Source organism: Balearica regulorum, unplaced genomic scaffold (genome assembly GCF_011004875.1).
Source record: "Balearica regulorum gibbericeps isolate bBalReg1 unplaced genomic scaffold, bBalReg1.pri S35, whole genome shotgun sequence".
In the NCBI taxonomy this organism is placed as follows: domain Eukaryota; kingdom Metazoa; phylum Chordata; class Aves; order Gruiformes; family Gruidae; genus Balearica; species Balearica regulorum.
This window is the reverse complement of record NW_022679028.1, coordinates 82557-94247: the sequence shown is the minus strand read 5'-3', so window position 1 is coordinate 94247 and position 11691 is coordinate 82557. Positions and strand designations below refer to the sequence as shown.

The 11691-nt window shown below is 63.3% G+C and overlaps 1 protein-coding gene across 2 annotated transcripts; it reads right to left on the bottom strand.

Annotated features, from left to right (window-relative positions):
• Positions 1-2242: 2242 nt before the first annotated feature.
• Positions 2243-11519, bottom strand: OSGEP (O-sialoglycoprotein endopeptidase). Of its 2 annotated transcripts, XM_075741361.1 has the most exons (11): positions 11286-11513; positions 10657-10776; positions 9418-9593; positions 9242-9337; positions 8396-8445; positions 7269-7347; positions 6433-6498; positions 4961-5051; positions 3047-3122; positions 2451-2549; positions 2243-2358 (listed from the first exon to the last, which is right to left on the bottom strand). In XM_075741361.1, exons 1-11 carry the CDS (start codon positions 11398-11400, stop codon positions 2319-2321), a joined length of 1008 nt encoding a protein of 335 aa, XP_075597476.1. In that variant the 5' UTR covers positions 11401-11513; the 3' UTR covers positions 2243-2318. The 2 variants fall into 2 exon arrangements, with proteins under 2 accessions (XP_075597476.1, XP_075597478.1); XM_075741363.1 differs by lacking the exon at positions 9242-9337 and having other exon boundaries at positions 11286-11519.
• Between the last annotated feature and the right edge of the window lie 172 nt (positions 11520-11691).

The window sequence follows — 11691 nt, the reverse complement described above, 5'->3', positions numbered from 1 at the left end:
CCCCTCAGTCGAGCAGCGGCCGCCGCCGCCTCAACAGCTCCGCCGGGTGCTGGCTCTGCTCAGCCCCTTTATTCCTCCCCTTTCATTTCCCTCCTTTTTTAAAACTCTTTTTTCCATTTCCCCCCCCCTTTTTCCTTCATTCTCCCTTTAAAAAACCCATTTTCCCTTCATTCCCCCTTTTAAAATCCCATTTTCCCTTCATTCCCCCCCCTTTTCCCTTCATTCCCCCCCTTTTACAACCCGTTTTCTCTATTCCCGCCCTCGAAAAAAAAAATATTTTTCGCTTTATTTAACCTTTTCTAAACCAACTCACCTTTATTCCCCTCCTGTTAAAATCAATTATCCCTTTATTTTAACCCTTTTCCCCTTAATTCAGCTTATTTTCCCCTATTCCTTCATTTTAAACTCCTCTTCAATTAATTTCCACATTTATTCCCCTTATTTTAACCACTTCTCCCTTTTTTTATCTTTTCAATTAACCTTTTTGTTTCTTTTTAAACCACATCGCTTTATTACTTCAAGACTATTTTTCCCGCTCAAACCCTTTATTAAATTTCTTTAACCCTTCCAAAAAAAAAAACAATCCCAAAAAAGCAATTAAACCTTTAAAACCTTTAAATTAAACTACTAAACAATTAAATTTTTTTTTTGGGGGGTGGGTGTGTTACCGTAAGAAAAGCAGCAGCAAAGCGATAATAATTTTAAAGTTTAATCACTACACCAATTAACCGTCCCCACCTTCATTAAGAATTAAAAACTTAAAGCGGGAATTAAAACATTTAATTAGAAATTAAACGTTTCTGCGCGGAGAAATGAAACATTTTTTACGGTTATAAAGGCAGAAATTACAAAGATTTAGAAGCGCAAACCGACTCCGTCCCCGCTTCTTTCCTGAGACGAAAATACCTGGGAAAAAAAACAGCGAAAGAGAAAAAAAAAAACATGAAAGGAAAATTCAAAGTTTTTTTTTAAACAATTAATAGTCGTTAAAGATGAAAAAAAAAAAATTTAAGAAAATATTTCAGTGTTTTTACGAGGAACCACGCGGGGGGGGGGGGGGGGCGAACGCGCCGCCGGATGAACACTAAACCACAGAATTAACCTTAAAAATAAAGAAAACTAACTGAAAAACCCGGCGAATTGACTTTTTTTTTTTAAAAAAAAATACATCTATTAAAGCGGAAAAGGAGAAATAAATAAAAATAAAAAAAACAACAGGGGGATTAGGGCAGACGACAGTTTGCTGTACGACCCCGCAAACTCCGGTGGAGTTTTAACCCGTTAAACCTCCCCCGGGTGAAGATGGAGCCGCCGTTTTTTTTGTTTTTTTTTTTCTACGACGCCGCTAAAACCCCGTTCGCCCGCGGCTGACGGCGACGGGGGGAACGCGGGTCGGTATAACCGGTTACATAAAAAAACAAACCCCAAACCCCCTTTTCCCCCTTCCCAGCTCCTCACTCACCGCCGCCCGGAAGCAGACTGAGGCGCCGCCGCTGATGCGCCGCTGCCCCCCCCCCCGCCCTCCGCCTCGCCACGCCCCCCCCGCCCTCCCATTGGCCGAGGCGCTGAGGGGAGGGCGTGGCTCGGGGGAGGGGGGGGAGGGAGAGAGAGAGGCCGGGTTGTGCGCGAGGCCAGGCGGCCCCGCCCACCGCGTAAGCCCCGCCCACCCGCCCACACAGCTCCCTATGGGCTCCGTAACCCCCATAGCCCTATAGCCCCCTATAGCCCCCATAGCCCTATAGCCCCTATAGCCCCTATAGCCCCTATAGGCTCTGTAACCCCCATAGCCCTATAGCCCTTATAGCCCCTATAGCCCACCCTATAGCCCCTATAGCCCCTATAGCCCCATAGCCCCTATAGGCTCTGTAACCCCCATAGCCCCATAGCCCTATAGCCCTATAGCCCCCTATAGCCCCTATAGCCCCATAGCCCTATAGCCCCATAGCCCTATAGCCCCTATAGCCCCCTATAGCCCCCATAGTCCTACACCCCCTATAGCCCCCCATAGCCCCCATAACCCCTATAGCCCCCATACCTCCCTATAGCCCCCTATAGCCCCCCATAGCCCCTATACCCCCTATAGCCCCTATAGCCCCCATACCCCCCATACCCCCTATAGCCCCCATACCCCCCATAGCCCCCATAGCCCCACACCCCCCATACCCCCCCAGCCCCCCATGCCCGGGGCTCCTCCCCCCCCCCCTTTACAGCCGCAGAAAGAGGCGGAGCCACGAGCCGGTGGGGGGGCGGAGCCAAAGCCTTTTATGGAAAAGTGGGCGGGGCTTCGTGCCACGCGGGAGGGAGGGGGCGTGGCCAGCTCAGTCCCTCCAGGTCACCTCCACCTCGTCCGTCCGGTACCTGGGGGGGGGGGGGACGGACACAGATGTGGGTCCCAGCCCCATAGATGTGGGTCCCAGCCCCATAGACGTGAGCGACGGGCCCCGCCTCACCTCTGCGTGATCCCCGATTGGGCGAGCTCCGTCACTTGCCCCGCCCTCAGCATCTCCCAACCCGCCTGAGCAATCATGGCCCCGTTGTCCACGCAGTACCTGGGGGGGGGGGACACACATCCCAGCCCCATAGATGTGGGTCCCGCCCCATAGATGGCACTCCCCGCCCCCTATATCTAGCTCCCCACCCCTTCTATGTGGGTCCCACCCCCCCTATGTGGGTCCCCACCCCTTATACGACTCCCTGCTCCCCATAGGTGATCCCCCGCCCCATAGATGTGGGTCCCGCCCCATAGATGGCACTCCCCGCCCCCTATATCTAGCTCCCCGCCCCCCCCCCATGAGGTTCCCACTCCCTATATACAGGCCCCTGCCCCCCAGATGTGGGTCCCACCCCCCAATGTGGGTCCCACCCCCCAGATGTGGGTCCCACCCCCCAGATGTGGTTCCCCACCCCCCAATGTGGGCTCCCGCCCCCCCAATGTGGGCTCCCACCCCCCAGATGTGGGTCCCCGCCCCCCCAATGTGGGCTCCCACCCCCCAGATGTGGCTCCCCTGCCCCCCAGATGTGGGGGTTGCGCCCCCCCCCCCCCAACCTCTCATCAATGGGGCAGAGCTCCGCCCCCCGGGCTCGGCACATGGTCCGCAGCATTTCCTGGAGGCGGCGGTTACCTGGGGGAGGAAGGGGGCGTGGCTGGGGGGGCGTGGCCTGCAGCCTGGTCCCGCCTCCTCCCTCTAGGCCCCGCCCCTCCCTCTAGGCCCCTCCCCTCCCTCTAGGCCACGCCCCATATCCCCCGCCCCCTCCCCGATCCCCTGTCCCCCTCCCAATACACACAATATATCCCCCCCCCTTGGGGTGATGCCCCGCCCCCTGTGGGTTATCCCCCTCTAGGCCACGCCCCCTCCCTCTAGGCCACGCCCCCTCCCTCTAGGCCACGCCCCTCCCATAGGCCCCGCCCCCTAGGCCCCACCCCCTCCCCTATCCCCCGCCCCCCTCCCAATACACACAATATATCCCCCCCTTGGGGTGATGCCCCGCCCCCTGTGGGTTATCCCCGGCCCTGGCCACACCCCCTCCCTCTAGGCCACGCCCCCTCCCTCTAGGCCACGCCCCCTATCCCCCGCCCCCTCCCTGATCCCCTGTCCCCCCCCAATACACACAATATATCCCCCCCTTGGGGTGATGCCCCGCCCCCTGTGGGTTATCCCCCTCTAGGCCCCTCCCCCTCCCTCTAGGCCACGCCCCCTCCCTCTAGGCCACGCCCCCCAGGCCCCACCCCCTCCCCTATCCCCCGCCCCCCTCCCAATACACACAATATATCCCCCCCCAGGGGTGATGCCCCGCCCCCTGTGGGTTATCCCCGGCCCTGGCCCCGCCCCCTCCCTCTAGGCCCCGCCCCCTCCCTCTAGGCCACGCCCCCTATCCCCCGCCCCCTCCCCTATCCCCCACCTCCCTCCCAATACACACAATATATCCCCCCCCTTGGGGTGATGCCCCGCCCCCTGTGGGTTATCCCCGGCCCTGGCCACGCCCCCTCCCCCTCTAGACCACGCCCCTCCCATAGGCCCCGCCCCCCAGGCCCCACACCCTCCCCTATCCCCCACCTCCCTCCCAATACACACAATATATCCCCCCCCTTGGGGTGATGCCCCGCCCCCTGTGGGTTATCCCCTCCCTCTAGGCCACGCCCCCTCCCTCTAGGCCACGCCCCCTGTGCCCCACCCCTCCCATAGGCCCCGCCCCCCAGCCCCCACCCCCTCCCCTATCCCCCGCCCCCCTCCCAATACACACAATATATCCCCCCCTTGGGGTGATGCCCCGCCCCCTGTGGGTTATCCCCGGCCCTGGCCCCGCCCCCTCCCTCTAGGCCCCGCCCCCTCCCTCTAGGCCACGCCCCCCAGGCCCCACCCCCTCCCCAATCCCCCGCCCCCCTCCCAATACACACAATACCCCCCCCTTGGGGTGATGCCCCGCCCCCTGTGGGTTATCCCCCTCTAGGCCCCTCCCCCTCCCTCTAGGCCACGCCCCCTCCCATAGGCCCCGCCCCCCAGGCCCCGCCCCCTCCCCTATCCCCCACCTCCCTCCCAATACACACAATATATCCCCCCCTTGGGGTGATGCCCCGCCCCCTGTGGGTTATCCCCGGCCCTGGCCCCGCCCCCTCCCTCTAGGCCCCGCCCCCTATGCCCCACCCCCTCCCATAGGCCCCGCCCCCCAGCCCCCACCCCCTCCCCATCCCCCACCTCCCTCCCAATACACACAATATACCCCCCCCCCAGGGGTGATGCCCCGCCCCCTGTGGGTTATCCCCGGCCCTGGCCCCGCCCCTCCCTCTAGGCCCCGCCCCCTGCCTCTAGGCCACGCCCCCTCCCTCTAGGCCACGCCCCCTATCCCCCGCCCCCTCCCTGATCCCCTGTCCCCCCCCAATACACACAATATATCCCCCCCTTGGGGTGATGCCCCGCCCCCTGTGGGTTATCCCCGGCCCTGGCCACGCCCCCTCACGCACAGGCCACGCCCCCCACGAGCAGCAGGTGCCTGGCGCGGGTCAGGGCCAGCGCTCGCTCCGTCACCTCCGTCAGCATGGAGAAGGCCGTTTCCTGGTGATGTCAGCAGCGGCGACGCTACGGGCGCGGGACGGGGACACGCACCCCCCCCCCCAACCCCCTTAATAGCCCCCCGGACCCCCTTAGTAGCCCCAAACCCCCTTAATAGCCATAAAACCCCCTTAATAGCCCCCCGGACCCCCTTAGTAGCCCAAAACCCCCTTAATAGCCCCCCGGACCCCGTTAGTAGCCATAAAACCCCCTTAATAGCCATAAAACCCCCTTAATAGCCCCCCAGACCCCGTTAGTAGCCAAAAACCCCCTTAATAACCATAAAACCCCCTTAATAGCCCCCCGGACCCCGTTAGTAGCCCAAAACCCCCTTAATAGCCATAAAACCCCCTTAATAGCCCCCCCGGACCCCGTTAGTAGCCCAAAACCCCCTTAATAGCCATAAAACCCCCTTAATAGCCCCCCCGAACCCCGTTAGTAGCCCAAAACCCCCTTAATGGCCATAAAACCCCCTTAATAGCCCCCCGGACCCCGTTAGTAGCCCAAAACCCCCTTAATAGCCATAAAACCCCCTTAATAGCCCCCCGGACCCCGTTAGTAGCCAAAAACCCCCTTAATAGCCCCCCGGACCCCCTTAGTAGCCCAAAACCCCCTTAATAGCCCCCCCAAACCCCGTTAGTAGCCCAAAACCCCCTTAATAGCCATAAAACCCCCTTAATAGCCCCCCTGGACCCCGTTAGTAGCCCAAAACCCCCTTAATAGCCATAAAACCCCCTTAATAGCCCCCCCGGACCCCGTCAGTAGCCCCAAACCCCCTTAATAGCCATAAAACCCCCTTAATAGCCCCCCGGACCCCGTTAGTAGCCCAAAACCCCCTTAATAGCCCCCCTGGACCCCGTTAGTAGCCAACCCCCCCACCTTACTAGCCCCCAACCCCCTTTAGTAGCCCCCAACCCCCTTTAATAGCCCCAAACTCCCTTTTGTAGCCCCCCCAACCCCCCCTTTTAGTAGCCAACCCCCTCCCACTAGTAGCCCCCAACCCCCTTTAGTAGCCCCAACCCCCCTTTAATAGCCCCCAAGCCCCCTTAGTAGCCCCCAAACCCCCTCAGTAGCCCCCAAACCCCCCTTTAATAGCCCCCAACCCCCTTTTAATAGCCCCAACCCCCCCCCTTAGTAGCCCCAACCCCCTCCCAGTAGCCACAAACCCTTTCAGTAGCCGCTCACCTCCCTTTAGTAGCCCCAACCTGCCTCTGATAGCCCCCCCCCCCTTTGATAGCCCCCCAACCCTCTTTGGTAGCCCCCCCCCCATTTAGTAGCCCCCCCCATTTAGTAGCCCCCCCCCCCAATTTGGTAGCCGCCCCCTCTTTGGTAGCCCCCCCCTCTTTGGTAGCCGCCCCCCCCCGTTTGGTAGCCACGGCCCCACCTGGAGGGAGAAGCAGAGATCCTCGGCGGTGGCCTCCCCCGACTCCAGCAGTTTGGGGGTGACCGCCTGGGGGGGGGGGGGGGCACAGAGAGGGTTTTGGGGGACCCCCTGGGTCTGGGGGGGGGGGGTGACCCCCAGGTTTTGGGGGGGGCACCCAGGATTTGAGGAGGGGGGTGCCCATGCAGGTTTTGGGGTGCCCACCCAGTTTTGGGGTCCCTCCCAGGTTTTGGGGTCCCTCCCAGGTTCTGGGGTGCCCACCCAGTTTTAGGGTCCCCCTAAGTTTTGGGGTCCCTCCCAGGTTTTGGGGTGCCCACCCAGTTTGGGGTCTCCCCCCCCAGGTTCTGGGGTGCCCACCCACTTTTGGGGTTCCCCCAAGTTTTGGGGTCCCTCCCAGGTTTTGGGGTGCCCACCCACTTTTGGGGTCCCCCCAGGTTCTGGGGTACCCACCCAGTTTTGGGGTCCCCCCCAGGTTTTGGGGTTACCCCCCAGGTTCTGGGGTGCCCACCCAGTTTTGGGGTCCCCCCCAGGTTTTGGGGTGCCCACCCAGTTTTGGGGTCTCCCCCCCCAAGTTTTGGGGTCCCTCCCAAGTTTTGGGGTTACCTCCCAGGTTTTGGGGTGCCCACCCACTTTTGGGGTCCCCCCCCAGGTTTCGGGGTCCCCCCAGTAGAGATTTAAGCTCCCCCCCCCCCCCCCCAAGGTTTTTGGGCTCCTCCCAGGGTTTTGGGGGGGTCTCCCCTGGCTTTAAGGGGGGTGCCCTTTGGGTTTTGGGGTGCCCCTTGGGTTTCGGGGTGCCCTTTGGGTTTCGGGGTGCCCCCCCGAGTTTCGGGGTGCCTCACCTGGAGGTGCGAGAGGAGCCCCGAGAAGGAGACGTCCATCCCCTTCACCACGTAGGGCAGCTCCACCAGGCGCCGGCCCCTGGGGATTTTGGGGGGGTCCAGGGGGGGTTTGGGGGGACCCCGGGGTTTAGGGGGGGTCCTGGGGGGGTTTGGGGGGGTCCAAGGGGGGTTTGGGGGGGTCCTGGGGGGGTTTGGGGGGGGTCCAAGGGGGGTTTGGGGGGGGACCCCGGGGTTTGGGGGGGTCCAAGGGGGGTTTGGGGGGGGACCCCGGGGTTTAGGGGGGTCCTGGGGGGGTTTGGGGGGGGACCCCGGGGTTTGGGGGGGACCTGGGAAGGTGGGGGGGGTGTCTGGGGGGGGGTTAAAGGGGGTTTGGGGGGGATTTTAAAGGGGGTTGGGGTGATCTTAAGGGGGTTTGGGGGGCTCTTAAAGGGGGTTTGGGGTCTGTTAAGGGGGGTTTTGGGGTGATAGTAAGGGGGTTTGGGGTGTGTTAAGGGGATTTGGGGGGCTCTTGAGGGGGTTTGGGGTGATATTAAGGGGGTTATGGGTCTGTTAAGGGGGTTTTGGGGTGATACTAAGGGGGTTTGGGGTGAGTTAAGGGGGTTTGGGGTGATACTAAGGGGGTCTGGGGTGCTATGAAGGAGCTTTGGTTCCTACTAACAGGGTTTCACCCCCCATTAGCCCCCCCCCCCCCCTTAACCCCAGGCCTGCTCTAGTAACAGGGCTGGGCGTCTATTAAAGGGGTTAGCCCCGCCCACTCCCCAGGCCCCGCCCACCCCAGGCCCCGCCCACCCACCCCAGGCCCCGCCCACCCACCCCCGGCCCCGCCCACCCCACACCCCACCCACCCCAGGCCCCGCCCACCCCAGGCCCCGCCCACCCACCCCAGGCCCCGCCCACTCCCCAGGCCCCGCCCACCCACCCCAGGCCCCTCCCACCCACTCCCCAGGCCCCGCCCACTCCCCAGGCCCCACCCACTCCCCAGGCCCCCCCACCCACCCCAGGCCCCTCCCACACACCCCAGGCCCCGCCCACCCACCCCAGGCCCCGCCCACTCCCCAGGCCCCGCCCACTCCCCAGGCCCCTCCCACTCCCCAGGCCCCTCCCACCCACCCCCAGGCCCCGCCCACCTCCTGGCCAACACCTCGATGTTGTAACCCGGGCTGGGCTCATTGGAGATCTGCCAAAGGGGGGGCGGGGCTTCACCCTTCTGGGGGCGGGGCCTCACCCCTCTCTGGGGGCGTGGCCTCACCCCTCTGGGGGCGTGGCCTCACCCTCTGGGGGCGTGGCCTCACCCCTCTGGGGGCGTGGCCTCACCCCCCCCCGGGTGGGGCCTCACCCCTTCCCTTACAGGCCTGTCCATAGGGGTAAAGGGAGGGGGCGTGGCCTCACCCCTTTGTGGGCGTGGCCTCGCCCATCTGAGGGCGTGGTCTGGGCCATTTGTGGGCGTGGCCTCACCCCTCTGGGGGCGTGGCCTTACCCTTTGTGGGCGGGGCTTCACCCCTTCCCTTCCAGGCCTGTCCATAGGGGGAAGGGGAGGGGGTGTGGCCTTACCCCTTTGTGGGCGTGGCCTGGCGCTTTGTGGGCGTGGCCTCACCCCTTGTGGGCGTGGCCCCACCCTTTGTGGGCGGGGCTTCACCCCCCTTTGTGGGCGGGGCTTCACCCCTTCCCTTCCAGGCCTGTCCATAGGGGTAAAGGGAGGGGGCGTGGCCTCACCCCTTGTGGGCGTGGCCTGCCTCTTTGTGGGCGTGGCCTGCCTCTTTGTGGGCAGGGCTTCACCCCTTTGTGGGCGTGGCCTCACCCCCTTTGTGGGCGGGGCTTCACCCCCTTCCCTTCCAGGCCTGCCCATAGGAGTAAAGGGAGGGGGCGTGGCTTCGCCCCTTTTATGGGCATGCCCCGCCTCTTTTGTGGGCGTGTCCCCACCTCCTTTTATGGGCACGCCCCGCCCCCTTTTGTGGGCCCCCCCCCTCCCCCACCTGCAGCAGGCGGGCGAAGCGATCCAGGCAGTTCCCCGCCGCCAGGTCCAGCGTCTCCCCGAAAATCCGGTAGCGGCGTCGGGAGAAAGCGATGACCTGCGGGGGGGCGGCTGTGACATCACTTCCTCCTCCCCCTGCCGCGCTCTGACCTCACCTCACCGTTGGTTTTTTTTTACCTGCGTGTTGCCGCCGCTGACGTAAAGCACCAGGGGGTCGGGGGCGCGGCCCAGCAGCCGCCCCATCTCGATGTGCCCCACGCAATGGTTCACCCCCAAAAGGGGCAGCTCCCAAACCTGCGCCAACGTCCGCGCCACCGCCGCCACCGCCGCCAACGGCGACCCCATGCCGGGACCTGGGGGGGGGGGGGGGGGGGTGAGGTCACGAATCGCCGCGGCGACGGCGGCAAAGGTCGGGGGAGGCGGGACGGGGCTAAGATGGCGGCCGGGAGGGGGCTTGGGGGGGGGGCATGGCCGTGCAGCTGCGATCGACGCCCTAAATATACGCTAAGAAGGCGCTAATTAGGCACTAATGATATGCTAATTGCATGCTAATGATATGCTAATGAGATGCTAATTATATGCTAATGGTATGCTAATGATACGCTAATGGTATGCTAATGGTATGGTAGTGGTATGGTAATGGGAAGTGGGTGGGATGGTAACGGCGCACCAGCCCCGCAGGGCGGCGTGGTGAATATGCTAACGATATGCAAACGGCATGCTAATGAAGGGGGTGGGCCTTTGTTATGCTAATGAGATGCTAATGATAGGCTAGTGGTATGGTAATGGGAGGCGGGTGGGATGGTAACGGCGCGCCAGCCCCGCGGGGCGGCGTGGTGAATATGCTAATGATATGCAAATGGAATGCTAATGAGGGGGGTGGGCCTTCGTTATGCTAATGATATGCTAATGATATGCTAATGATATGCTAGTGGTATGGTAATGGGAGGCGGGTGGGATGGTAACGGCGCGCCAGCCCCGCGGGGCGGCGTGGTGAATATGCTAACGATATGCAAATGGCATGCTAATGACCCAGAGGGGGCCTTCGTTATGCTAATGGTATGCTAATGATATGCTAATAACAGGCTAGTGGTATGGTAATGGGAGGCGGGTGGGATGGTAACAGTGCGCCGGCCCTGCGGGGCGGCGTGGTGAATATGCTAATGATATGCAAATGGCATGCTAACGACCCAGAGAAGGGCCTTCGTTATGCTAATGAGATGCTAATGAGATGCTAATGGTATAGTAATGGTATGGTAATGGGAGGTGGGTGGGATGGTAACGGTGTGCCGGCCCCGCGGGGCGGCGTGGTGAATACGCTAACGATATGCAAACGGCACGCTAACGAAGGGGGGGGATGGGCCTTCGTTATGCTAATGAGATGCTAACGACGCGGGGCGGGGAGCGGGCGGGTACCTCTGGTGAAGGCGACGGCGTCCAGGTCGCGGGGGCGGAGCCCGGCGTCGCGCAGGGCGGCGCCCACCAGCCCCAAGAGTTTCCGGCGGTGGTGGCGCCCCGTCGGGCCCGGGGCGAAGCCTGAGGGCGACGCGGTGACGTCACGGAGACGCGGTGATGTCACGGAGACGACGAGGTCGCTCGGGGCCCGGGGGCGGGGGGGGAGGGGAGTCGCAAGGGATGGCCCGGAGACGCGGGGGAGCGACGTCGCCCCGCGACGGGGGAAGTGATGTCATGGTGGGGTGGGGTGGGGTGGGGGGGCGGTTCCTGCGGGGAATGACGTCACGGGAGGGGGACGTCACAGGAGTGATGTCATGGGGGGGAGGGGTGATGTCGCTCACGAGGGGGTGGGGCACCAAGGGGAGGGAGTGACATCACGGGGGAGCAGCGGCATCCCGGGGGAGGTGATGTCATGGGGGGGGGAAGGGCTGTGACATCACGGGAGGTGTGACGTCACGGAAGGGGGGCCGAGAGGGGGAGGGGCTTGGGGGGGAAGGTGATGTCACGGGGCTTGGGGGAGGCTGACGTCACATGGCGGGGGGGCGGCGCCGGGCAAGGGAAAGGGAGGGTGGTGACGTCAGGCGCCTCACCGTGGCCGGGCGGCGTGACGTAAGTGGCGCGGCAGTTGCTGAGGATGACGCCGTCCCGCACCACCCCCGCCCCCACCTTGTTGGCGGAGCCCTCCAGACCCAGCACCGTCGGCATGGCGTCACCGTGACGTCACCGCCGCCGCCTCCTCCGCCGCCGCCGTTTCCCGCCGCCGCCGCCGCCACGCGCCCGCTTCCCGCGCTGCCCGATGGCGTCACTTCCGGAAGTGACGCCACCGCGCCCCGCGCCCGCTCCGCCCCCACCACCCCAACTGCGTGACGCGCGGCCGCTTCCGTTTCCGGTCCCGCCCCCGGCCCCAGCACGCGGAGCCAGACTCGGGCGCGAGCTGCCGCCGCCGCCGCCGCTGATTGGTCCCGGCCGGATACCGGGAAGCGCCGATTGGACGGT

Excerpts from the sequence above, each read along its gene's own strand:
- OSGEP (XM_075741361.1), bottom strand. The coding sequence starts at position 11,400 with ATGCCGACGGTGCTGGGTCTGGAGGGCTCCGCCAACAAGGTGGGGGCG. Across the intron at positions 9,338-9,417 it reads TCAGCGGCGGCAACACGCAG|GTCATCGCTTTCTCCCGACG; the intron begins GTAAAAAAAAAC and ends GCCCCCCCGCAG. Across the intron at positions 2,550-3,046 it reads CTCTGCCCCATTGATGAGAG|GTACTGCGTGGACAACGGGG; the intron begins GTTGGGGGGGGG and ends CCCCCCCCCCAG.